This window comes from Corticium candelabrum, chromosome 7 (genome assembly GCF_963422355.1).
Source record: "Corticium candelabrum chromosome 7, ooCorCand1.1, whole genome shotgun sequence".
In the NCBI taxonomy this organism is placed as follows: domain Eukaryota; kingdom Metazoa; phylum Porifera; class Homoscleromorpha; order Homosclerophorida; family Plakinidae; genus Corticium; species Corticium candelabrum.
The window spans coordinates 1,993,622-2,021,522 of record NC_085091.1 but is presented as its reverse complement, the minus strand read 5'-3'; the positions used below and the strand labels follow the sequence as shown (position 1 = coordinate 2,021,522).

Here is a 27,901-nt window from a genome sequence, read left to right as displayed (position 1 = left end):
GTTGGGAGAATACTGGAGTCGCATACAGCTCTAATGTTCTTGGAAGATTACATACCCATGGTGCGTCTGATGGGAGTGGGAAGGTGATAACAAGTCATCGAGAACGCGCGTTATATTAGTATCACATCCGGCCCCAGGTGGCAGCGGCCCCATGTGGCAGCAAGGTCCCGGATACCTCGCGTTAGATACCATTCCTAGAATCCGGTCGGTCGCAAGACCGACGTACACCATCACTCACATCTCAACGCAGTACAGTACACATATAGGAAGGGTCTGGCCAAGGCTCGCCCCAATTAATTAATTCTAAGCACTTTTGTAGTAATGTTCTCATCTTCTGGTAACGTCCACGTGTAATGTGACACTATCTCGGGCCCAGTAGGAGCAACATACAGTGTAGATGGTGATACATCACTCATCTTCACCAAAATCGAGACATTTGCCAGTGAATCTCCTCTCATCGCCTTTGCCATCATTTTGCCAAATTGATCTCTCAGCTTCCTTGCATGCATTGCATTAAACAGTTGCAGTCCAGCTCTCGGTGAGAGACGCAGCAGAATCAACGTATTGTTTCTTTTATAGTAAACTACCTCTATTTCAGAAAACTTAACTCCTAGATGACGAGCAATGTTTTCTTGAAACATTTTCTTGAGGATATACTTTTCATCAATGTTGAGTTCTAGGCTTACCATGATTCTCTGGTTAGTGCAGACCATCGATGCATTAGACACTACTGAAGAAAAGTCCAAATCCAAGTCATTCAAAAACTTCCATGCAATCGGCATGTCAACATCGAACTGAGACTGGCGGAAGGTGAGAAGTACTGACCAGCAAGATTTGTCAAAAACAAATTGCACTGAATTATTTGTTTCGCATTCGTGGTTATTCCATTGGTGGCACTTGTTACAAACGTTTCTTCCAAGTTCAGGCAACTTAGACTTTGCATGTAGCATACAACAGAACTTGGTGTAGCCACTATTTCCTGACCACGGAAGGACGTTTATCAACAACCAGGTGCTGTCTTTCGGTTTCCAGTCTTCCCGCTTTTCACTTATTTCCATGGTGTGCTTGTTTGATTGAATGAGACGGTTAGCTACCAGTCCATCAAGCACTCTGATGTCTTCAAATCTAATTTCTTCAGAAAGTGCAAAAACCTTGTTTCGAACATGTTCCCAACAATTTCCTCGAGGGGGATCATAATGCAACGGGGCGTACGTGTTTGCATAGACTGCAACCAAAACACAAAAACACATAATACGAATTTACAAAATACAATACGCATCGAGAAATTAACCGTAGTTTCCTTACAAAAAAAGAAAATCCACACGAATATCAATAGTACCCAGGATTCACGTCTGCCAGAAGTTTTATCCAAATATATAGCCAGAAGAAACGTTACCACTCCTACTACTGCAATTCCAATTTGAAACAACAAAGTTAAGCCCGCTAGGAATTCTGCTAATGGTTGCTTAATCCAGATGAGACCGCCTACAACAACTTCCGTTACTGCTCGAGTGATAACAGTCATAATTTTGTTGATTATGCCAACACCTATAACATTGCAAAGCACTTTAATTTAACGCTTTTATTGATTAAACTATAGTTCGGATAAAGCATTAGTCACCAAACGCTGCATGCAAACTGAACGAATCCGCACAAAATTAAAGGTCTTATATACTCTAGATAGCAGTGCGACGCTACGAGGGGACAAAATTTATGGGCGTGGTAATAACTTGGCTAGAGTTCGTATTATTTTTGCCGTGCACATATCACAAAGTTTTACAACCTCTAGTATTTAATTATAGGTCACGCCCCTGACCTTTCCGTTTGTCTTAAATTACTACCACAAAAGTAGGCCCAATAGCGTTGCCCTTGTAGATAGTTGTTACGTTTCTAGCTGCCGTTAGGGTACCAGAATGTAAAAAAAGTTGACACAATGGCGTCGCACACTAGGAACCATGCAGAGTGAGCTTCGCCTTCTCAAATTGACAATATTAGACAATTGAAAAGGTTGCAAGTCTTGTAGTGGGTTCGTGGGTTTCCCAATTCTGGAGAGCCATCGCGACGCCACTGTAATTACGTAAACAGCCCGATGCGAAGTTCCCGCCGTGGTCCCGGCTGGTAATTCTAGGCGAATTACGTTGTGAAAACATCGGTGTATTCGACGGGTATTTCAGCGGATTTCTGCTGTGACACCAGCTGGAACTACTCGTAATTACGTTGGTACTGGTACGGTATACAGCGGACTAACGAGTAAGTTCCTCTGGTATTCACCCAGGATTTCAACGGATTACGGCAGAGACACGCCAGCAATTGTATTGCAGTTTATACATTTATTTTTCTTATAATGTGGCTATTCTAATGTAAAGAAAGCTAGAATACGACATAGAATAGCTACCGTCGACTGTTTTTCAAAGTCTAAAATCCGCTAGACGTGGTGATCTTCCGAAACGCTGTTTTCTGATTTTCGTCTTCTCGTACCGATTCTCTCAGCTGCGTACGTTCGTAGTCCGTCAAATTTCTAAACGTTTTACGAAATCTTCTAGCCATTGCAGTGAAGTTAGATAGAGTTGCGATGCAGACAGCTGGAGCAAGAACCTAGGACCGCCGCGCAGTTGAAAATGCACAACAATGCTATTACTGCTGTTTGATTGGTCTAGAGGTAAGCGGTGGAACGAAGCGTCGATTACTCCTAGCAACTGCCCTGAAACTTGCTAATTGATTAAGCATTCCTGAACGTAGTTGTCTTGCCGACAAAGGATATGCTGTCTGTAAAGAAATGACTAAAACCATAAGCAACTATCGCATAAGTTTCTGGTACACGTACAATAGTGCACATTCTAAATGAATCTTAAATTTCATCCCTAGAGCGATGCCTATACGTATACGAGCATCTAGACGTGCACAACGTTAGTGTCATTTAGTCCTTCCAAAACGGTCCCATGGTTCTTTCGTAGATAATTTCGCGTGTTGTTTACGTGTAAATCAAAGGAAAGCGCGTTGTACGAGCTAATTACGTTCACGACCGTGATCCAGTCGTGTAGGTTAATATCGGGCCGTGAAAGGTCTGAGGTGCACGGTGACACGCCGTGAAAAATCCGAGGTTCACGGAAACACGTCGTGAACGAGCCGAGGTGCACGGATCCGTGATCATAACTACCGGACACGGCAGCGTAATACCGCCGATATCTGCCTGGATTTCGCTATCACGCCGAGATCACGGTGGAACAACGACGGCATTCTTTCGTGCACTTCGCATGGGGAGCACGTGCGTGAGCAGCGATAGGTACGCACATGTACCGTAATGTTGATAAGAAAGTGATTATCCAAATTAGGAAAGCAAGCGCTACGTATATACGTCTCACCTCTTCAGAGTTCAGTGTCCTGCAGATAAAACGTCGAAACGAGTCAAGCAAGAGCCCCGTATGCATTTCTGTCACGTGCAGCAATAACTATTTTGAGAAGGCTGTGCTAGAACTGCATGGCCACGGCTGGGTGATTTCTTGATCAAAATTTTTACGTTACAAGATGTAAGTTGAAATTGGTTTTTTTAATTTGTAGCACTTGATTTTAATTAATTAATTTGCTGACGTACAGGCTACGAGCTGTGGACCATCATACATGACCCCTGATTACTTTTTCAGCCCCACTGCATTACTCTCAAATGCAATAGAGGCAGTCATGCTTAAGCATGCATGTAGAGTCCTACATCAATTATCTGACATTCCCCAATACTAGCCTCGGCCTCCCAGACCCGTGTAGCGCCGATACAAAATCGTCCTCCACGGGTCTGGGATGGTACCGCCTCTTCTCAATATATTGCGGTTGGTCCTAGGACCAGCATTAGTGTTCAGTTTCATAAATGCATACCTTTCCAATTTCGGCCGTAATACAAGAACGACGAAGACATGTCGCGCTAGAACATCGTGTCGCATCCTGCTGCACGGGTACCTTTGTGTTTACAGTAGCTACGGTTTTGTCATTTGTGTGTTAGTAAGGAACGCGAACGGGACGTTAGGAAGCACTTTCTTTTACTAGTGGTGCCGCGGACGCGATCGGCATGTGTCTGATCGCCGTGAATCCGCTGCGAGTAGCTGCTAGTCGCGCGTGGAGCTTCGAATTCGCGATGAAAATTCGCGATGCGCGCATCCGCTGTGACTCGATCGTCTGGATTCGATGCGACTTGCCGCGAAATCGCGACAAAACTTCGCCGTGAATTCTCCGCAAGACTCTGTGTAGTAGACGTGATCATGAAGTCGCTGAGAATGCAGCTGGCTGGCTAGTGTAGATGTCGGAGCATCGGTTCGAACAAACGGCTCTACTAGGTGTCGGTATTGCCGTTGACAGGCGCAGAATACAAACCACGACGTGTAGGGACGTGAGTTTGCGTGAAGAGCGCACTACAAGTCGTCGTTTGTGTACAGTGTAGTCTTTGGTAGACAGCAGATACGCATGAGCTGTCTTCGTTGATTACAGCTGTAATTGGAAAGGTATGCATTATGAAACTGAACACTAATGCTGGTCCTAGGACCAACCGCAATATATTGAGAAGAGGCGGTACCATCCCAGACCCGTGGAGGACGATTTTGTATCGGCGCTACACGGGTCTGGGAGGCCGAGGCTACCCAATACCGGACACTGGCGTACGGAAACCAGACGAAGATTTCTTGTATCTAAGGCATGAATGTAGAGAGTAGGCACACGGTAACACGACGTGCTAGATTCAGCTTGATCACTTGGCGTATTGCTGTTCACAGTGACAAAATAGAACTTCCGCTGCTTTCTCTAACGGACACGCCCATCAAATATCGGACAGCCGCCGTTTTTTCTTACGACAGTACCACAGTTTACTGTCTGCACCTTGAAATAATAGGTACATGTCTCTTCTACTCGTAGTGATAACAACAGACCGGCAGCTTTGCACGTTGCTCTTCAGGAAGCTGAAGAAGAGGGGCGGGTCTTGTTCTCTAATATCGGACACCCGAGTTTGCTTGATGCGAGTGCAAATAGGCTAGAACCGCGATCAATTGTGACTGCAGACATTTTGTAACTGCCCAACGAGCATGAAGAGCCTTTGACTCGTCTCTAGATCTGTATAGAAAGAATTAATATTAGCTAGATAGGGCCGTCCACAAACAAAGGAATGAATCTACAGGTGCTAGACTGAGAACATTTATAGCCCTCCTTCATGCTGAACATCGCCATCGTTTGCAAACTCTTCTCCGGGCGCGCAAGAGGGCCTGGGTACGAGGCTAAGAGGGCCTGGGTACGAGGCTATGTACTGCCTCAGAGCCGTATATAGGGCTCTGTACTACATGGCCTCGTACCCAGGCCCTCTTGCGCGCCCGGAGAAGAGTTTGCAAACGATGGCGATGTTCAGCATGAAGGAGGGCTATAAATGTTCTCAGTCTAGCACCTGTAGATTCATTCCTTTGTTTGTGGACGGCCCTATCTAGCTAATATTAATTCTTTCGATACAGATCTAGAGACGAGTCAAAGGCTCTTCATGCTCGTTGGGCAGTTACAAAATGTCTGCAGTCACAATTGATCGCGGTTCTAGCCTATTTGCACTCGCATCAAGCAAACTCGGGTGTCCGATATTAGAGAACAAGACCCGCCCCTCTTCTTCAGCTTCCTGAAGAGCAACGTGCAAAGCTGCCGGTCTGTTGTTATCACTACGAGTAGAAGAGACATGTACCTATTATTTCAAGGTGCAGACAGTAAACTGTGGTACTGTCGTAAGAAAAAACGGCGGCTGTCCGATACTTGATGGGCGTGTCCGTTAGAGAAAGCAGCGGAAGTTCTATTTTGTCACTGTGAACAGCAATACGCCAAGTGATCAAGTTGAATCTAGCACGTCGTGTTACCGTGTGCCTACTCTCTACATTCATGCCTTAGATACAAGAAATCTTCGTCTGGTTCCCGTACGCCAGTGTCCGGTATTGTGATGTAGGACTCTACATGCATGCTTAAGCATGACTGCCTCTATTGCATTTGAGAGTAATGCAGTGGGGCTGAAAAAAGTAATTAGGGGTCGTGCATGATGGTCCACAGCTCGTAGCCTGGGGCGCGTTTCTTCAGCCTCCACCGTCTAGTCCGGATTAGGTGGTGGAGTTCCTGCGCGTTTCTTTTAGCTCCACCGGTGGAGCTGGTGGAGCTCCACCAGCTCAACCAGCTCAACCAGCCTTTCGCTGGTTGAGCTGGTGGAGGTCCGGTGGAGGCAGATCACTGCGCATGCTCACTGCTACAAAGAATGGCGGAAAGAAGACAGACGTTCAATGTAGAGTCTCTTGCAGACTGTAATCTAGTCTGTAATCTAGGGAAGCTGCAAATGCAACAATAGCCATGCACGTAGGGCAAGAACGATCCATTTCGCAATATTATCCGAACGCGCATGCTCACCTCCACCGGCACGTTTCTTTATTCCACACTAATCCCCCTCCACCGGAATACATCCGGCTAATCCAGTGGAGGTCCACCACCTCAATCGGATTAGTCGGTGGAGAATAAAGAAACGCGCCCCTGTACGTCGGCAAATTAATTAATTAAAATCAAGTGCTACAAATTAAAAAACCAATTTCAACTTACATCTTGTAACGTAAAAATTTTGATCAAGAAATCACCCAGCAGTGGCCATGCAGTTCTAGCACAGCCTTCTCAAAATAGTTATTGCTGCACGTGACAGAATTGCATACGGGGCTCTTGCTTGACTCGTTTCGACGTTTTATCTGCAGGACTCTGAACTCTGAAGAGGTGAGACGTATATACGTAGCGCTTGCTTTCCTAGTTTGGATAATCAATTTCTTATCAACATTACGGTACATGTGCGTACCTAGAGAAATGGCTGCTCACGCACGTGCTGTTTACGTAATTACAGTGGCGTCGCGATGGCTCTCCAGAATTGGGAAACCCATGAACCCACTACAAGACTTGCAACCTTTTCAATTGTCTAATATTGTCTATTTGAGAAGGCGAAGCTCACTCTGCATGGTTCCTAGTGTGCGACGCCATTGTGTCAACTTTTTTTACATTCTGGGGCGCGTTTCTCTAGTCTCCACTGACTAATCCGGTTGAGGTGGTGGACCTCCACCGGATTAGCCGGATGTATTCCGGTGGAGGCGGATTAGTGTGGAATAGTGGAATAAAGAAACGTGCCGGTGGAGGTGAGCATGCGCATTCTGATAATATTGCGAAATGGATCGTACTTGCCCTACGTGCATGGCTATTATTGCATTTGCAGCTTCCCTGTTCGCTGACTTATTGGACGACACCAAGATGTTGCTTTAGCTTTTAACTAGTACTACATTGAACGTCCGTCTTCTTTCCGCCATTCTGTGTAGCAGTGAGCATGCGCAGTGATCTACCTCCATCGGGGACCTCCACCGGTGGAGCTAAAAGAAACGCGCAGGAACTCCACCACCTAATCCGGATTAGACGGTGGAGGCTAAAGAAACGCGCCCCTGGTACCCTAACGGCAGCTAGAAACGTAACAACTATCTACAAGGGCGACGCTATTGGGCCTATTTTAGTGGTAGTAATTTAAGACAAACGGAAAGGTCAGGGGCGTGACCTATAATTAAATACTAGAGGTTGTAAAACTTTGTGATATGTGCACAGCAAAAATAATACGAACTAGCCAAGTTATGACCACGCCCATACATTTTGTCCCCTCGTAGCGTCACACGGCTATCTAGAGTATATAAGACCTTTAATTTTGTGCGGATTTGTTCAGTTTGCATGCAGCGTTTGGTGACTAATGCTTTAAGCGTTAAATTAAAGTGCTTTGCAATGTTATAGGTGTTGGCATAATCAACAAAATTATGACTGTTATCACTGGAGCAGTAACGGGAGTTGTTGTAGGCGGTCTCATCTGGATTAATCAACCATTAGCAGAATTCCTAGCGGGCTTAACATTGTTGTTTCAAATTGGAATTGCAGTAGTAGGAGTGGTAACGTTTCTTCTGGCTATATATTTGGATCAAACTTCTGGCAGACGTGAATCCTGGGTACTATTGATATTCGTGTGGATTTTCTTTTTTGGTAAGGAAACTACGGTTAATTTCTCGATGCATATTGTATTTTGTAAATTCGTATTATGTGTTTTTGTGTTTTGGTTGCAGTTTATGCAAACACGTACGCCTCGTTACATTATGATCCCCCTCGAGGAAATTGTTGGGAACATGTTCGAAACAAGGTTTTTGCACTTTCTGAAGAAATTAGATTTGAAGACATCAGAGTGCTTGATGGACTGGTAGCTAACCGTCTCATTCAATCAAACAAGCACATCATGGAAATAAGTGAAAAGCGGGAAGACTGGAAACCCAAAGACAGCACCTGGTTGTTGATAAACGTCCTTCCGTGGTCAGGAAATAGTGGCTACACCAAGTTCTGTTGTATGCTACATGCAAAGTCTAAGTTGCCTGAACTTGGAAGAAACGTTTGTAACAAGTGCCACCAATGGAATAACCACGAATGCGAAACAAATAATTCAGTGCAATTTGTTTTTGACAAATCTTGCTGGTCGGTACTTCTCACCTTCCGCCAGTCTCAGTTCGATGTTGACATGCCAATTGCATGGAAGTTTTTGAATGACTTGGATTTGGACTTTTCTTCAGTAGTGTCTAATGCATCGATGGTCTGCACTAACCAGAGAATCATGGTAAGCCTAGAACTCAAGATTGATGAAAAGTATATCCACAAGAAAATGTTTCAAGAAAACATTGCTCGTCATCTAGGAGTTAAGTTTTCTGAAATAGAGGTAGTTTACTATAAAAGAAACGGTACGTTGATTCTGCTGCGTCTCTCACCGAGAGCTGGACTGCAACTGTTTAATGCAATGCATGCAAGGAAGCTGAGAGATCAATTTGGCAAAATGATGGCAAAGGCGATGAGAGGAGATTCACTGGCAAATGTCTCGATTTTGGTGAAGATGAGTGATGTACCACCATCTACACTGTATGTTGCTCCTACTGGGCCCGAGATAGTGTCATATTACACGTGAACATTACCGGAAGGTGAGAACATTACTACAAAAGTGCTTAGAATTAATTAATTGGGGCGAGCCTTGGCCAGACCCTTCCTATATGTGTACTGTACTGCGTTGAGATGTGAGTGATGGTGTACGTCTGGTCTTGCGACCAACCGGATTCTAGGAATGGTATCTAACGTGAGGTATCCGGGACCTTGCTGCCACACGGGGCCGCTGCCACATGGGGTCGGATGTGATACTAATATAACGCGCGTTCTCGATGACTTGTTATCACCTTCCCACTCCCATCAGACGCACCATGGGTATGTAATCTTCCAAGAACATTAGAGCTGTATGCGACTCCAGTATTCTCCCAACTTGCACGAGTTCTAACTCTGACGCTGTGTTGAGGGGATACTAGGAATGAGTCACATATTACTGTCTGAAGGTTTCTCTAACGTTCAGGTCTCCTATGAAGATAGCGTATCATTCTTGAAAATCACTATTGAAAATTAAAAGTGCCTCGTTGTTTTGGTAAGGTAAGAAGCTTGCTAGCTTGGGTTTAGTTTTTTCAAGGCAAAATTTTGGTTTTCGTTTTATTTTGGTAAAGTTTTTTTTCTTTAATTTTATGAATTTTACGTTTAGTTGTATCTTCTCGTACTGTATGCATGTGGTTACTACTCCCATATATAAGTACAGGTGCACTAGGCCTAGATACTAAAGCACTAGGTAGGTGTGGACACACCTGACCATCACTGCAATAGTATACAGAGCGGAATATAAGGAAATTGTTTTGTCCGGACAAACAGGTTTGCCAAAGCCACGCCCATTTAGACCACGCCCATTCTAACAAATTTTGACCCGCAAACAACACTTTATTTCTATTATTTGACATATATACAAAGCATGACAATAACCAGAACAACTTTGACACAACATACCTGCAAAGCAATCTTTTATTGCGTTACAATAAAGTGAAAAAATTATGGAACCTCAAAAGACAAACTTGGAAGTGCACTATAATTATGTGAGACTATAGCAGAACATTAACAGGGAAACCTAGCACAACAATGTGCAAAATTGTATTCAGTCAGGCCTTCTGGAAAACTATTTGTCGACGCAGTCCTAGAGGATTATGCCACGTGTCCCAGTCATCTAAACTAAAGCTGCTAGTGCTATCGTCTTGGGTCAACTCTCCAGTTTTCCTTGCTCGGTATTTCTTTCCGAAACCTTGATTAGGACAGCAGTTGGTCTTGCATCGTTCCCACCACAGCCGAATAGCGTCGTCAGCGTGAAAGTCTTGAAGTGATGGTCCTTCATGGTATACTTCCATAAGGTCAGACAAGGTGGTGTTGCTCATACTGGTGTGCCGGTCTTTCTTGATCAGTTTCAGCGATGAAAACATCCTTTCAACATGTGTGGTAGTTAAGGGGAGACTAATACTATGTCTGGACAGGTGTGAACTATGTACCACACAGACTCATAGCACACCTTGCTGATGTGCAGATATTTTCTAGCATAATGGACTACCTCCTCAACATGAAGAGCAAGAATATTAACCCCTTTGCTTTCTAATGGTTTGGCAAAATGAACAGCAAGCGTTTTTACAGCTTCTCTAACCTCTGCATTATCATCAACGTTTTTGTCTTCACTATCTTGCTCAGAAGTTTGAACATTAGGTTTTCTTTGCCATGTTTGGGTGTCAAGAAAGGCAATTATATGACAAAGAAGTTTTGGTGTCACACCAACCTAGTCACTTCTTCATTTTATTATCAATGCATACTAAATCGGTATTCACCTTTTCTGCAGTTACTTAGTGTGCTGACAGAATAGTCTGCCAAAAGGCTCTTTGAAAGAAACCGTTTAGGATCTTTCCAGAAGGACTGGAATTTTCAAAGAAACAGCAGTCACTGCTATTTGACAATGACAAGAAAGAAAACATTCACAAATCAGGATGTTTGATTACCGTCTTGGGGACGATGTTTCTACCAATTCATGTCCTCATATTTGGTGCTGTGCTACACGCATTCTAGGTGAAAATTTGTATCTTACGGCAACTGGTGTCTCAGTAACCCGTCTCACCACTTCACACAAAAGCATATATACTGTCTATGACCCCACGAGTGTGAACTTTGAAAATCTGTAATATCTCCGCTGTTCTTTGCACCTTCCTGATGATCTGGAATGGTTAGAAACCACAAGATCTGGCATCTGTTTACTAAATTATTTAAGCCCTTCCTACAAAGGAAACCAAAAGATAACACTTTGCAAATCAAGGACATATTAGCCAAGTACAAATGGTTATTATCCAATTATCTAGTGAGATCAAGGGATCATCAACTAGAACCACTTAAGATAATTGGTGTAACATGCTCTAATAAGCACACCTGGTGTGACCTCTACCTCATTACTCGCTTCCCAGTTCAGGCTTACTGAGATAGTAGATATGTACCTCAAAAAAACATACTCTCTGATAGTGCACATAGTCTGACTTATGAGTGTCGGAATCATGCCATTTGGGTGTGACCATTCCAGTAGCCAATGTCCGGACAACACAATATATGGCCGGACATGGACTTGTTTTGACCGGACAATGTCGGTGTCCGGGCATTATATTCCCCTCTGGTACTATATATGTGCAAGAATTGCGAGCGTGCACGTGTGTGTGTGTGTGTATGTGTGTGCGCACGCGTGTGTGTGTGCGTGTGTGTGTGTGTGTGCGTGTGTGTGTGTGTGCGTGTGTGTGTGTGTGCGTGTGCGTGTGTGTGTGTGTGTGTGTATGTTTGCATGTGCACCTCTGATTAGCTTATCCGGCTATCAAAGCATTCTGACTCTAACATGGATGGATTCTTTATGACATAATATCAAGTTTATTTGTCTCAGATTCTGCAAAGAAAGCTTTGTTATGTTGTAAAGTAAGAACGAATTTGTATTGCTAACACGTGTTACCTAACAGGAACAGGACTGTTAATTGGATGCACCAAAGATGCCACCTGAAGTAGTTAGTGCAGTCAAAACAACAAGTACAATCTAAACAACAGAATGAAATAGAGCTGCGTTGAAATTATATAGCCTACTTTTCAAATGTAGAACTTGAACCTTGTATAATACACTTTGGTGATCAGTAAATGAAGCTTTTGATTTATAGTAGATAATCTATAGCATTCATAGCATTGTAAAGCAAAATGCCCATTGATGAATAGACTTAATTAGCAACAAACTTCAGTTACAGTGCTTACACATTAGTACTGGGGACTTTGCAAACAATCAACAATACTTAATGTCAAAAGTTTACTTGCTTGATTTAATAAAAAATGTTTCTCCCATGCTTCTCAAACTGATCTCTCATTTCACGTATCCATATGCACAGGTCATCTACTATAGACCTGTCAAGAGCTAGGTATTCTTTCCATTCCTATGGATAGTGTTTGGGCGTGGTTCCTTGCACTTGTATGTGCTTCAGAATTTGAACAAATCAACTGCTGGTAGTAGACGTATGTCAAAGGTTGTGGTGCTTGAAGTAAAGTCCCTCTGCTGTATGTGTTGGTCAATGCTCACCAAAACAAAATCACCAGCTGTTTTCAAAGGAGGCATATTGTTAAAACTTCTGTAGTCCAACCACAAAGCTACCCAGGGATCAATGCTAAGCCAGCAGTCTCCAGGCGCTATACTATGTTCTCTGAGATGCCGTTTCACAAGACAATCAAGACTATCATCTCTTAGTTTAACATTGGGGAGATAGCTCTCAGCATAGCAAACTGATTGAACATGATCACATTCGAATGAAGGCCTGAAGCTTCGAGCTGCTGTTTTCTTGACATCAAGACACTTACTAAGCTCACAAATAGATGCCGAGTTTTCGGGCAGTGTAATTTTCTGCACATGTATTGGATGGGCAACACCTCTCAAGGTTTGACTGACAAGATACAAGCCTCTACTGGCATCAACGCAAACTGCACGGTGATGCCTGTCTTGATTGATGTGCTTGGTGGCTTTAGAGTGAACAGTCCTTTTGTGGCGTGCTAAGTTCTTTGACAGTAGTTCAAGAAAGCACACATCACGCTTGACTCTTGACTCAGGAGTAGTACTTACTTTGACTTTACTGTTGCTGGTGTACAGCAACTGTTGACATGTTTGATTTAACAATGGAGGCTGTTCATTACTGCCTGTGTCATTCGAGTAATTTGCAGCAGGTTCTTGTACTGACATAGATGACAGAGACATTGGATATGAAGAAGACATCTCTATGGATGATTCCAATACTTTGCTATCGGCCTGCTCAGGAGTATTGACAGACGCAACAAGTGGAGACATAGCAGACGAAAACATTACATTAGAGATATCAATTTTTGAGAGGTATTCAGATGAGGCAGTAGTAGCCATGGCAGCTGTGACACTAGGAACTTTTTCTGTAAAAAAATTGTGACAGATAAACACTATGATACTTTTCTAAAATAGTAGCTGATTATGTCTAGATTTGAGTTTGGATAATTGATTTAGGGGAGTAGCACTTTATAAAACATTTTTTGCACTTGGAAATGCCATTTCTTCTAAATCCAAGGAGAAAATAATAGGTTTGAGAAGATCGAGCTTGCAGTTTTAGTGCATTGTAGTTCCCATTCAATCCAGCCGAGGATTTGCTTTAGCAAGCCACTTGTACATGTGCATTATAACACATGGCAAGCATGGAGTATCATTGTTGTTGTCATGAAATGTTAGTTTACCTTGAGGACTATATTTCACTTTTTGGTTCTCGTTTCTAGGTGTAAGAGCAAATTGGTTTCCTGTCACATCTTTAGCTTAGGAGAAAATGAAAATCTAACAAAGCCCTGAAGAAGTGAAAATGACAGAATCGTGAATAGGAAATTTCTAGATGTACAATATTTAAGAAAATGAAGGTTATAGGGCCGGTGGGTGTGACATCTGTTTAATCCCTTTTTCTAACTGTTTGAATCTGACCGTCTAAGTAGTTCCAAATTGTTTACCTGCTTGATGACAACGATGGATATGAGTTACAAAGTGGTCTTTTCGCCCACAGACTATATCACACGGGGCAGTGAAAGTGACTACGATGAACAGCAGATGTTTCTTTTGTTGTGGCACAATGTTGATGGCAAGTTAAGACTGTTCCATCTGCAGATGAAATGAAGCATGGCAATATTAATAAGTAAATTTAAAATTAGTTAACAGCATATATCACAGAAAGGCATTCTTACCTCTTACTTGTACAGAATGTTTTTCATGAGCTTTGAGGTGCTTGTAAAACTTAGATTTTCTGGTTGGCTTGAAAACAGTTGGTGGACAAAGGGGACATGTAAGGGCTGATAGATCACCTTTTTTCCAACTCCTTTGCAACAGTAACCGTTACCCAGTCTTCAAAGCTGGTTCTCAATATTGACGGATGTGTGGTTAGCTGACCAAATGAAGCTGAAATTCATACATGTTGCTCTGACAAACTGATTATCATTACTCTGCAGGTCATGATGACACGTTGCTTTCAAATGAATATATATATATATATATATATATATATATATATATATATATATATATATATATATATATATAATATTGATGTACGCCATCAAACATACAGTATTCAGTACATGTAAAATAATGTATGCTGCTGTACAGAACCAGTCTCTCCGCGTGACTCTGAGAAGACGGTGTGTGGTTGCTACGTGATCTTCCCCCCACTGCGGTACAGTTACGTGATAGCGGCAAGTAGCCCCGTTACAACGTAGCCTCGCCCCAGACGCAGTGTGGATTGCAGCCCCGGATGCGCTTCCATCACCACTACATCCGGGGCTGCAATCCATACTGCGTCTGGGGTTGCAATCCACTCTGCGTCTGGGGTTGCAATCCACACTGCGTCTGGGGCGAGGCTAGTTACAACGGGACCCTCGGTTACATTTTCTTTATCTTCAACGGGATATTAACTAACAATCAATAATCCAATCAACGGGATTCTTTGAAACGGGACACTTCGTTACAGATATACACTTCATGATAAATTAGAACGGGATATTTAACAAATAAATTTGCATACATTGGGATACTCGATTCTCATGTCATTGAACGAGATATAACTCTGAACGAAATTCTTCATGAGAATTCTGTCCAGCCTGCTAATTAATTTTTTTGATTTCACGGTTAATAATGATAAATTGTCAGAACGGGATACTCATGCAACAACCTAAATTTTTATACAACAACGTTAAATTAATTAGCTATGAGAATTCTGTCTGTGGCTGCTAATTCTGTGAATGAGATATACTTTATGAATGCATACAATGATAAATTAATTAACCAACAACTATATCTAATCTGCCCATGCGGAGAACGGGATGATGAGCTAAAATATCTCAGCACTACAAATTGTAGCGCTAGCACGCTACAGACTAGCCTCAAAGTTCCAGACCGTCTCCGAAACGGTACGCGGTTTTAGGAGACGGTCTAGAACTTTGAGGCTAATTAATTAAATTAAGTGTTCACGTGATGTTGTCATTCTTCACGTGATGCAATGGCCACCAGAGGGAAAAGCGAAACGGAAAAATTGAAACACAATTTGGAAGAACAGTTAGACCGTCTTGTCGCCCAGCTTTCAGATTTGGATGAAGCAAAGTAATTATTCAATTACTTTCAAGAGGCTCCCAATTATGCTTCCTACTTCAACTTTGACGTTATTGCTAAAATACAGGGACGAAATGAACGGTGAAGAATACGAGGAGACAAAGTCTGAGACACTCGAGCAGCTGAAAGAGTTCAACGAGTCACTGTCGCACTTGGCAGCTGGAAACGTCACTCTGGTCGACGAACTAAGTCGTATGCAGCTGGTGAGGAAAGATAAGTAGTTTGGAGATGTTTCTAGCTAGGTAGAGTGTGTATTTTGTGTTGGGTAAAGGCTATTCAGGCAGCTATAAGTCAGGCGTTTCACACACCGGAGGTGATTCGGATGTTTGCAAAGAAACAGCCTGGACAGTTGAGACAAAGACTGGTTGATGTAAGACGTTTCTTGATGTGATGCTGCAAACTGAATTAACCTTCGGATCTCCTTAGCTTCTTACGTGTTGTGGTTGTTTGCTTGTTTTGTTTGTGTCTGTTGTCTTCATGTCTGCTAATTTATACTGTACATGGTGCCTTCACGCATATGTGACATCCGGGGGGGGGGGGGGGGTTCCGAAAGTCAAACTCGCGTAATTCAAATTGGCGTTCACAATTGCAGTGGAAGTCTGAGGCAATGAAGAGATGATATATCTGTTTCATATTCAATTTCTCGTTCGAAAAGGATCTTCGTAGGGGACTCTGTTTTGGTAAACTGTGATTACGACTTTGTCAACATTTTGTCGTGTTTCTCGCTTTCAGAAAGACGCACAACTCCAGATTTAGTTCAAAGCTTTGTTATATTGTTGTCTTAAATCATCGAGGTGATTTTAGAATAATGTTTCTGCTTTGCAGATATTGGTTGAAAGGGTCTCCGGGTAGGGTGTTCTTTATGGTCATGTTTGTCCATTGAACAGCAACGCTCAACAATGAACTTATAAACAAGTACGTTGTTTAGACGTTTGGGCAAAAACGCATCCAGGCAATTTTCAAAAGACTTTCTTAAATTAATGTGCCACTGCTGCAAGCTAAATCAGGATGTTTGATAACTTTTTGTGGATGTCCAGTCAACCACGAGTCATTACATCCTGCACTGTCAATACAGAGCTATGACATAATAAAGTTGTTCTAATTGCTATACCTTATTGCTAATAAAATAATTATTACAACAGAATCTTCATGTAATGTGTAAAATTACTTAGCTCACTCAACACATATTACAAGAACAGCAGTAAAACAATAAATTCTTCATATCTAGACCTTGTCATCTGATCGCAACGAGGAATAGTAGCAGGCCAGTCGTGCAACAGCTCATCGAATCTCTCGTCCACGTCGGGATTAGATCCTTTCAGTAGAAGCCATACAGATCGCAGAAATTTCCACAGGATCTTCAGCAGAAGAACAGAGAATGACAGATGTCTTGACGTCCACAAGAAGGGATCCTATTGCTGGTTGGCAAAGCCACTACTCTGTCTTCATTTCCACTCAGATAGAGCCTGTCTTTGATTCTTGAATACTTCTCCCGTGCAAGTCTTACGCAATAAGCCCTAACTCATAAATGCCCACTGTTGTGTGGTTACAATCAACATGCAAACGTTCTTGAGAACAAGTCGGTTATGTCAACCAATTAGCAATTAGCTACGCCTATTCATCAACCTGGCCAATCAACAGACTGCAGTTCTATCTTTTTTTTCCAGAACATTCTATAGGCCTATAATTAGATTACTGAAGAGATCTCACATAAGGAACACTGGGTCTTGGTGCGGCATTACCATAGGACCTCAGAATTCTACTGTAGGGCACTTGAAATTTATGGTCAGATATGCGTGGAGCACTGTATGGTTGTCAGTTTTGTATGTTCACAGGGAGATTTTGGAATAATAATTAATTTCAGCTATGAACCTTAATTAAGAAACGGGACTTTGGAAAAGTCATGAGACTTGACGAGTAGCTTATGCTAAAAGTATAGGCCTGAATCGACTCTCGGTCTGCCGACAATCTAAGTTTGTCTGTGAGTGTCATGCTGCAGGAATGTGCCATGCCTTCTTTGTGGGACTCAATTATGGAGCAGTATTTTTTATGTTGTACGTGGCAACCAAATGCAATGGACGAACAACCAATCGGATGCGTGGAACTTTTTTGAGAGAGGTCCCAGAACAGTGTAATTCATGTTTGCGATTGTTAGGTCTTGTCAGAAATAAACAACAGAACTTACCTGTCTAAGGCGAAATCCATCGCTTTCTTGGCTTACAATAATTATACGAGAATCTAACAGTACATAGCCGTGATTGTATGTCCTGAATGCAATAAGTTCTGATACTGTACTTCGACGACTACAGACTATTTAATTAAGGACTTTGTGGTCACGCAAAGCGACAGTCCCTATGTACGATTTTAGATAAATTTTACAGGTAGGACGTTTAGAAAGAATTGTGTATATTCATAATTCTTTGCGACAATTCTATTGTGCGTGGGGTTCAGAAGGCTCATAGCTGTGGAAGCAACAGCTTCAATACTAGTTTCAGCTATTAGTCATAAGAAATGGGACTTTGTAATAGTCACGAGACTTTGCGAGTAGCGGACTCTAAAACTAAAGTATAGAACTGATCTGACTTCCGGTCTGGGGGCTATGTGGCCAGCTGATGAAGTACTGTCATGCTGCAGAAATGTGCCACACCTCCTGTGTGGTGCCTAATTATGGAGCAGTATTTCCTTTATGTCGTACATGGCAACCAGAGACAATGGACGAACCGAACCGCCTTCAGATAGGCGAAGCGTTCATGAAAGAGTTTCTTCCCAGAACAGTGTAGTTCATGTTTGTAATTGCCAAGTCTTTATTGGAACTAAACAACAGAACCTACCTGTCTGCAACTGCTAACTGCGAAGTCTATCACTTTCTTGGTTTTACAATATATTTATATGGTAATCTAACATTACATAGCCATAAGTGATATTATGTCTTATATGTGATAACTTTCGATGCTGTACTTTGCCGACTACAGTCCATTTACGGACTTTGCGGGCATGCGAAACGACAGTCTGTATGTACGATTTTAGATAAATTTACAAGTAGCACATTTAGAAAGAAAAAAGCGTGAATATTTGTAATTCTTTGCGACAATTACCGTATTACCTCACTTTATGCTGCATGTCGGTTTAAGCTGAAATCTACCAGGGTGCCGGTATATGGGGTAAAAACAGGCTTTCTTGTAAAAGACGTCTACATACCTTTAATTGCTGTGTGCAATCATGCTTTCGCAACAAAACACAAGCAGCAGTCTCAATGATGCAATAGAACTGCCTTAGTTCAGTAACAATATCATGTGAGGAACAATACTAGGCTATATTGAAACATGCATAATGTTCTGTAGAATCAGTCATCTTCCTCTTCCCACTCTTCTTCACTGTCCTTTTCATCATCTGTCAGCCCTGTATGGTCTTCATCATCTGTCAGCAGACACGAAGTGCGTTCCCAGCGCATTCCCGCTTACACCGGCATCTCCCGCTTTATACCGACATGCCGATATAGGTACCAGACTCTCTCCAACCAATTTCTGGTAAGTCTCGCATATACCGGCATGCAGCATAAAGTGAGGTAATACGGTATATAGGAATCTACATTGTGTAACCATGAGTGATTATGTCCTGTATGCGATAGTTCTTGATACTTTACTTCAACGACTACAGACTATTTATGGACTTTGCGGTCATGCGAAACGACAGTCGCTATGTACAATTTAGACACATTTTACAGTTAGCACATTTAGAAGAAATAGCGTGTATATTCGTAATTCTTAGCGACAATTAATCCCAAGGTTTTGCAAGTGGTGAATTTGGAGGCAAATTTGGGTGTTACTGCCCTGTACCTGGAGCCCAGGGCCATCTCTGTATATGCAGCTCTGGTCTTCCGCAGATCCGTGTAGCCTCGTATAGACAGACTATTGATAGCATAATTCCTGTACAGTACTGGTAGGACACAGAGTCCGGACTCTGACAATGGCATTGACTCCGGGGAAAGGAACACATTATATTTTAGTTTCATTGTTAACTTGGAGCCTTCTGGAGCCAAAGGAACCGTGTCTGGAGCCAAGTTTGGCTCTGTTGCCCTGGTAACAACACTCCATGTAATCCTATTGTACGTGGTGTTCAGAAGGCTCATAACTGTTTGTGGAAGCGACTGATGACTTGCAAGGAGCAGTATACTAACGGAGTTCTGTTTGCACTAAATCTCTGGCTGGCTGACTATGCCAAAATATGACCATCGAAGAAGTCACATGACTTGTGAGGAGAGGTGTGTCATGTAGCGAGCAATGAAAGACAATGGCCTGGTGACCAATTGCAAAATACTGTCAGCCTGAGAGACATTAGCCAGATGGACGTCAATTTTGATCAGAAAGTCTTGTCTGCGACAGTTTCGACCCCTATTTTTTCAAGCACTAGCTTAAAGTATGCAGCCATCCCTACTTTGTATTTTTATTTATTACATGAAAATTTTTGTATTCTTGTCTAGATAGTCCCTCCTCTTTGTCATAACTTCTGGAGAGGGAAGCCGTGAATGTGAAAGTAGTGCATGGTTGCATGTGTGGTGTAAAGTACCTACTACATGCATAGCCAGTATGTTGGCGTAGCAGTTAGCTCTGAACGTGTAGCGGGTATGTTGAAGGCGTAATGGGTATGTTGAAAAGCGCAGTGGGCAGTTCTGAAGGCGTAGCAGCCCGCTACGCCTTAACAAGTGTAACACAAAGCTCAATGTCTGATTTTCAATAATCTGAAATAGGGGCCATGGCTAGGCATGTCTTCAGTTTGCCCAGAAACTCTTCAATAGGTCATAACCTAGGAAAGTAATGCACAGGCAATAACAGCAAGTTTTGCAAGTTCTATACAGTTATTTCGATCTGCTGGTTGTATGCTTTATCTCAATAATGTTGCAGAACCTTGATGTAACAGCGTTATGTGATTGTAGCTGCAACGTGATCACAAGATGGGTAGGATATCAGAAGGCATGTACACACAGCAAGCTGTTGAAATCCTAACGGCTCTTAGGAAACTTGGAGACAAGGTTGTAATATTTTACTGCATTAATTAGCTTATTTTGCTAAATTTGCAGTTTATTTTTGCTAGCTTTCAGCAGCTGAGCTTGACTTCCTTACTGCCAATTCTAGTGCAGCACTGACAGAATTTGAAAAAGCATCAAGTGCAGTTGGTAAGCACATTATCTGTGAATACACACGCCCATATGGGTACATATGCACACACACACACACACACACACACACACACACACACACACACACACACACACACACACACACACACACACACACACACACACACAGACCAGGGTTTCTCCGGAGGGAATGGGGATTTTGGTGCCTCTTTAGCTGCATATGTTCCGCTTACAGTTTGATATATTAGATAGATAGATAGATTTATACAGGCCATATCCTATTAGCCAAGGGCTTGTCTTTCTAGGAGTCTGTTAAAATTTTTAAAAATAAATGACTATACAGTATAAAATATATCTATATAGACCGGTTGCAGTAGGCATGAACCTACTCACATGCACACGTGCTGGAGGACAGCCGGGGCTTTAGTATCGCAATGAAAACTTCTGTGCTGTGCTGTTGTGGAACTGTGCCGATCGTGACAGAGACATTAGTTTTGTTTGTTTGCCAGCGATTGTGACGGGCAAAGGCGAGAAATTTCGAAAACTGACGGAACAGCAACGAGGGGCGTGGATCACTGTTATTAACAGAAAGACCAGAAACAGATCAGTTTGAAGTACACACGCGTTTGTTCCAATCACTTCGTAAGCGTAAAATCTTCTGCAACGGAAGACCAAACGAATCTGCATTAGGTTCCTAGTTAAAAACTGCAATATTTGTCAAGGCATTCATTGACGACAGAATGGTACAAACGAGTACAGCAAAGAGATGCAAAGAGACTGCGATTAGAAGAAGACGACGAAACCGTTCTTCCACTTGATTGCATTGCATGTGCAAGCGAAATTACAGACGGCATTGAAACTGATGACAATGTAGTGCATGGGAGCGATAGCATGCATGCAGACCTAGTAGTGAAGATGTTGACACTGTCGCAGGCTAAAGAGCCGTTGCACTGTCTTCAGGAGGAACTGGCAACAATATACGGCATTTCGATTTCAAAGCAGTTTGCTTTCAGAGAAAAAACTTCATCCGGCGTGGATGCAGGTTGTCACTGCGGACGTCCTCGGACAACTCGCTGAGGGAAATTTTGTAAAGGTCTTGACCCTCAGCGTACTGCAATTTAGCATTGTAGTGATGTTGGTTGTCGGAATCTAACAATCTGTTGCGATAACTGAGAAAAACAGGCCTCTAACATATCGAAAATGTTCTGGCTGTCCTCCACGCATGGGGTAGTCAGTTTAGCTCACGTGAGTGCAACTGGTCTATATGATTGCGCTAGTGCCGCTTCCATATGTCCGTCCCGTCTGTATGCACGCAGTGCAGCAGGATGGATGGACAGATTTGCTCGCCGATGCTGCCGGACGGGTGTGATTTTGACTGTCTTGCGCTCGACTCACCGGAGACCTCTCTCGGGGTCTGGACTTGGGTGGGCTTTATTCCGTCATGCTATAGACGGGAAGTAGACTCGGTGCAGGGTGGGATCAAATTCCACTGCCTACCACGTGTGCTCGGACTTACTGGGTGTAGGCTAGTAGTTTCATAAATTCAATGAGGTAGATTGACAAAGTAGAAGACATATTGTTCCACAATTGTGCTCCTCTATGTGAAAAGCTCTTTTTAGCGTTCATTCATTGTTCATGTGATTGTCATGTCAAAATGATATTTACCAAGCCAAACGCTTGCATACCATTTCTAATGTGCACATAAAGCATCATTTTTCCCTGGTTATTTGACTTTTAGGGGGCATGGCAAGATGTATCACTGAATTTAGTTGAATGACCTTTGCTATGTGAATTTGGCTTTGAAAGAGCTGTATTTTGTTAGTCATTGATTAGAAATAGAAAAGTAAGTGTAAGCTGTAGCAACACAACCGTTTGTAGCAACACAATCGCTTCTAGACTAGAGTAGCCTTGGTGCCAGACAGCTTTTTACACATGAGGGGGTTGCGGGGGGGGAAGGCGGAGAGAAAAGCAGTCTGAGGACTATGCTATTGCAATTGAGTTCGGAAGTAGACCTGATGACCTAACTTGTTAATGCACTAAATGAGTCTTACAGTTATTAGCTATAACAACCTACTTGCAATGATTTGAGGACCAGATGTTGTCTACATTTGGTGATTCAGCATGTCCAGATCATGTGTATTGTTCTCAGTATCATTCACAACAGTGGTGTAAGTAGGTCATGGGGAAACAAGTAACAACAAGTGGCATTTAGCCTTAGCAGTTGGCATACCACAATATGTCAATTATGAAAATGCTTACTTTTAGCCAGTGAATTTAGTAATGGCCATATCCTCAACTCTACCATTTAAGTCAGCAACTATGTTTGGGTTGAGGTGGGACCAAATATGCATTTACCTTTCTTGGTTCTGCTAGGACATAAACGCTGGTCATTTTGCTATCATTGTGTGCTTGGCAAGCCACTGCTCTAGTTCTGCGATGTTGCGCTTCCCAACATTTCTTGCCAAACACATCTTTAATGGGTTGCTTTCGAGACATTTGGACGTCAAATGGAATGAAACGCAAATAGCTATCAAGGGACTGCGAACAGCTCAATGACAACTGACTTGACAGTGCTGTTGTGGCAGGCATGATTTATTCGTGCCATGCAACAAACCATAAATGCTGTCTGGAGAGAGCTGGCACGGCTGCAGCCATTGACAATGTGACTGGAATGACCGCTTGTGTGTTTAGGACACCATGAGTTGGTGGAGTATGTGAGTGCATGTGCACTGTTCAAACGTTCTGCTGGTCAATATGCTTGTCAAGTGGCTTTGTCGACGAGGCGGTTCCCATGATGCAGTCAATAAGGCAACCAGATTCTTGCAAATGTACGGTAAATGCATACTTGGTCCCACCACAACCCAAACATTGTAGTTGTAGTAGAGTTGCGGATATGGCCCATTGCAGTTGCTTTCAGCAAGTATCACTCCTACTTTCTTAGAATCTAGATAAGTCAAAGTAAAAGGTTTACATCATAATCTTGTAGATTTAGAAGTTGACGTGACTGCAAAATTATGGTTCTCCAACTTCCGGTCTTGTGAGCTTAATGGTTGTGGCTATAACACTAATACTCTAATTTCATAAATGTTTGGCGATCTAAATTTTCGGCAAACTTAGGTTGCCGCTATTACGACATACATTAATTTTCAGTGTAAGGTGGTTTGCAGGAACCTTCACATACTAAATATGTACCAGATGCATATCATATCATTTGGCACATGCTAAACTACTACTGCAGTACGTTAGTCTCGCGTAGCCAGCCCCTCCCCATTTTTGATTGTGTAAGTAACATGCGGTGTGGAAGTTCGAATTCTTGGCTCTGGAGCCAGCTCAGCTCAAGACAATTATACTACTAGTACATTACATCTGTACTAGTGAAGTACAGATATCCTATAAAGTATGTTGGCATTACTCATTTTTGGCAAACATATGAATGTGCTTACAGTACATATGCTAATAGTACTAGGGCCGAAACAAATATATTTCTTGTTCCGATCACCAAGACGGAAAAAAGAGACCCGGTCTGCCAGGAATATATTTTTTTGGCTCTATTATTTTGGTCTTGCTTCCACGATTTCACAGACTTACTATGCCAGTTTATTGGAAGAAATGTCAAGAAAACGTCAGTTTTAATATATATTAAATATTTAATTATAAAATTATTATTTAATATATATATATATATATATATATATATATATATATATATACAGACTTGGACAAAATTATAGGGACACCCCGCTGTGGGTATGTAGTAACACAATAATTAGGTCACAATTTACCAACTATCAATATTGTTAAGAACTTAATAGTTACCGCGTTGATTGTTAGGTTTCTTGAGAATACTGTAGACCCTAAATTGTTTTCTTTATGTTTCGCATTGCGGAAAACAAGACCTAAAGTGTATGACGTCATGACTGCGTAAGCGTCGTAAGTTAGACTCTCTCTGATTTTGTTTAGTGGCTTTTAAAAAAGCCGGTTTTAATAACGCGAAGGAAACTTGAAGCCCTTCACCAGTTCCTCAGTACCGAGTGTTCCCGTCTCTCGCCCTCCTGATTGCGTCCAGACGTCGCGGAACACTTTCTGCCAAGTTCCGGACACGCGCGGCTGCAATCTGCTGCCACGCCTCTTGTAGAGCATTCCAGAGCTCAGCTGCAGTTCTCGGTTTGCGACGGTTGGCAGCAGTTTTGAGTTCATGCCACAAGTTCTCAATTGGATTCGCATCAGGCGATTTTGGCGGCCAGTCCAAGAGTGTGACATCATGCTGGCGTAGCCATTGTCTTGTTGACCGAGACGCGTGGATTGGCGCGTTGTCCTGCTGGAAGACAAAGTTGTCTCCTATCAGTGCCGCTGTGTCTGTAAGCATGTGCTCCTCCAGAACCTGTTGGTATGCCGTGCTGTCCAAACGACCTTCCAGTTTCACCAGAGACCCCACACCATGCCAACACATTGATCCCCACACCATCACACTAGCCGCGTGCTGGACCGTACAATCACAACATTCAGGGAGAAATTTCTCACCTTTGCGACGCCAAACGTACAGAGCACCATCGTTTCCTATGCTGACTTTTGACTCATCTGTAAAAAGAACAGATTTCCAGTCATCCGAAGTCCATTGTGTGTGAGTGGTTGCCCATCCCAGTCGCAAACGCCAATGGCTTTCTGTTAGCAGTGGCTTTTTCTAGGCCTCCGAGCGTTGACTCCTGTCTCACTGAGACGACGACGGACTGTTCTACTTGACACCTGCTTGCCGGTTTCATCAGCCAGCTGATACGAGAGCAGTCGTGATGGTGCTCTGCGGTTCTGCAGTGCCATTCTCTTCAGTCGGTGATCTTCCCGGATTGTCGTTGCCTTCCCACGTCCAGGTTGTTTTTCATAATTGCTGCTGCCATGGGAAAGCCGTTGCAGGCACTGATGAACCGAATTCCTGGAGCGGCGGACAAAAGCTGCGATCTGACGCACAGAATGGCTAACTGAGTGAAGGGCTTCAATTTTCCCTCACGTTTTTGGACTCAACTGTTTGCCTCGAGGCATCGCTTCAACTCGTGAAATATCACACGGAACAAGACTCTGCAACTGCGTGCAGCTGAACGTTCAGGTTAACTTATCGCCGAAGTTTGGCGGTCTCAAGGGCAGTGGTTTTAGTGCAGCTGACATTTTGACGGTAGCAGTTTGAGATTTGCTACGTAAAACGTGGACCAGAAGTGGCATGTCAATGTTCTTTTGTTGCTATAACTTTATTAGTTTTTGTCGTAGCAGGATTTCTTTGTAATTAATTAGTGTCGCATGATTTTTGAATACGTTGAAGTTTGTTTATTTATTAAAATGGCAAAACAATTCAAATTGTGATGACATGCGCGAAATCAATGCGCAAAAACAGATGATTCGCCTTTTTTTCATAATGTTGATAAGAGGACCCACAAAATTGCTTTCATTCTCTACTACAGAGCATTCTTAGATTGTATGCCAAGAATGAGCATCCAAGAGCGATGAACGTGTACAAAGACAGGAAAAGTAGGAATGGCCGTCTTCCTTCTTCAAAGCAAACTAGATGCGCAGTAGGTAGTAAGTAAAGCTGCAGTCTTGAACTCAAGCTATGTTACATACTAACAATGGCGCAATCCATGAAAAAAGAAATTCGAAAAACATTTGGTTTTGCTAGAGAAAAATTCAGTGCCAAAGTTACACAAAAATGCCAGGTGTCCCTATAGTTTTGTCCAAGTCTGTATATCTATATAATTATATTTATTATTATATATATTTTTTAATATTAAAATATATATATATATATGTTTTGTATTATATGTGTTGTATTATGCTCTCACCTTTAGATGGTGGGACTATATCTTTATTCGATTATGAAGAAAAAAAAAATATATTAAATATATATTTATTAAATATTAAAATTAATAAATATATATGTCCACCTGTCTGTTGCAACAGTAGAGCCTTCCTTTGTGAAACATGTTAGACACTGAAAATCTCGTATTTTAATATTAAATATCTGACAAAAGCATCATATTTCAGAATACTTACATTAAAATGTGCACAAAGAGACAAGTACATTTGACTGTATCAACATCTATGCTGTAGCATTTTATTTTCTAGCAGACCAGTTTTCACTGCTTAGCCCACACAAGGCTCATCACCAGCTGTGGAACAGAGGCTTCAACTCTGAAGCGGTGCTGGTAAAAACATTCCCTTAGACTTGATGGTTGAACACAACAATAACACCATTAAAGAACTGATCTTCAATCAGAGTGCTAACGTATCTTTTGAATTTGCACAGCTGGTAAGCTAGACCTCACAAGGCATAGAAGCTGTGCTGGATAATCTGGAAGTTTCACTTAAAGTTGCAAAAGAATCAAGCAAACATGCCAGAGTGAACAAACAGAAGAATGTTTTCAGAATTGCTCAGGAGGTTCTACAGACCAAAAGATGGTTGTATATTGTCCTGGATGATCTTATAGATCATTTATGGGCATGGAGCGTGATTTCTTGCATAGAGTGAAGCCATCACCACTGCTCTCTTGGATCAGAACTCGAAGCAGAAGCTACTTATGCATGAGGTGGTTTACTCTCCATCAGCTTGTGATAAGTACATGGTACTTATTGTATATGTACATACGTATCGGTTGATGTAAGCCTCTACTGACTCACTTACTTTAGGATTAATGTCATGTTGATCTTCTAGTACAGTCATGCTTTGGACATGCACACTGAATAATTTTGAAATGTTTTGGGAGTTTAATCAGCAGCAGTTATAGTTATGGTTTTTGACAATTAAGTGCATGATGATTTCTGTCATTGAATTAATTAACAAACAATGGAGCAGTCGGCTCTTCAAATAGTAGCTGTGCTAACACAGCATTAGCTTCTAGCAATCTGTTTCCATGTTGAATGTCTTTTCTAAAGTGAATTGGAGGCACTTACTAGTTAGCATGCAATGCTGCAAGTGGGTCTTTGACTAGTCTTAGTTTTATTGTTGCATGGTCTTTTTACTTAGAGTTGTGCTATTTATTTCCGGCAACATTCGAGAGAATTGGCATTTTGTGAGATTCTTTGGCGTTAAAGGCAGTTGACACTGTCGTCGATCGTGTTCTAACAGTTTATGAAGCACTCATCTGTACGCAGGAACACTTTTCGCGAACTCCCTCGATCACCGG

General features: G+C 42.3%; 3 protein-coding genes across 17 annotated transcripts in view; 2 read left to right on the top strand and 1 right to left on the bottom strand.

The window, feature by feature from the left end:
* LOC134182264 (cyclin-L2-like) overlaps positions 1-3,414 on the bottom strand; it is a 10,714-nt gene extending 7,300 nt beyond the window's left edge. For 7 of the 12 annotated variants that reach the window (XR_009970298.1, XR_009970297.1, XR_009970300.1 and 4 more), the window contains exons 1-3: positions 3,363-3,414; positions 1,306-1,548; positions 56-1,225 (exon numbers count right to left, since the gene is read on the bottom strand). The gene's annotated coding sequence lies outside the window, so the exon portion shown is untranslated. Of the gene's footprint in view, positions 1-55; positions 1,226-1,305; positions 1,549-3,362 lie in introns of those variants that run through there. The other 5 variants (XM_062649654.1, XM_062649656.1, XM_062649659.1 and 2 more) reach the window with 1 other exon arrangement.
* LOC134182265 (uncharacterized) lies at positions 1,151-9,008 on the top strand. The gene is made up of 2 exons (XM_062649661.1): positions 1,151-1,212; positions 8,192-9,008. Exon 2 carries the CDS (start codon positions 8,285-8,287, stop codon positions 8,996-8,998), a length of 714 nt encoding a protein of 237 aa, XP_062505645.1. The 5' UTR covers positions 1,151-1,212; positions 8,192-8,284; the 3' UTR covers positions 8,999-9,008.
* Positions 9,009-15,442: 6,434 nt separating this feature from the next.
* LOC134182019 (protein LZIC-like) lies at positions 15,443-27,689 on the top strand. 4 transcript variants are annotated; one of them, XM_062649331.1, is made up of 6 exons: positions 15,443-15,589; positions 15,666-15,801; positions 15,870-15,968; positions 20,532-20,627; positions 20,690-20,771; positions 26,844-27,015. In XM_062649331.1, the coding sequence occupies exons 1-6, from the start codon at positions 15,489-15,491 to the stop codon at positions 26,939-26,941; spliced, it is 612 nt and encodes a 203-aa protein (XP_062505315.1). In that variant the 5' UTR covers positions 15,443-15,488; the 3' UTR covers positions 26,942-27,015. The 4 variants fall into 4 exon arrangements, with proteins under 4 accessions (XP_062505315.1, XP_062505314.1, XP_062505317.1 ...); XM_062649330.1 differs by lacking the exon at positions 26,844-27,015 and adding an exon at positions 21,245-21,861; XM_062649332.1 differs by lacking the exon at positions 26,844-27,015 and adding an exon at positions 27,025-27,689 and having other exon boundaries at positions 15,444-15,589.
* Positions 27,690-27,901: the final 212 nt, after the last annotated feature.

Bases quoted from the DNA above. Each gene is read 5' to 3' on its own strand.
- LOC134182265 (XM_062649661.1), top strand. From the start codon at position 8,285: ATGGAAATAAGTGAAAAGCGGGAAGACTGGAAACCCAAAGACAGCACC.
- LOC134182019 (XM_062649330.1), top strand. From the start codon at position 15,489: ATGGCCACCAGAGGGAAAAGCGAAACGGAAAAATTGAAACACAATTTG. The intron at 20,628-20,689 runs GTTGTAATATTT...TATTTTTGCTAG, and splicing joins TTAGGAAACTTGGAGACAAG to CTTTCAGCAGCTGAGCTTGA. The intron at 20,772-21,244 runs GTAAGCACATTA...TTTGTTTGCCAG, and splicing joins AAAAGCATCAAGTGCAGTTG to CGATTGTGACGGGCAAAGGC.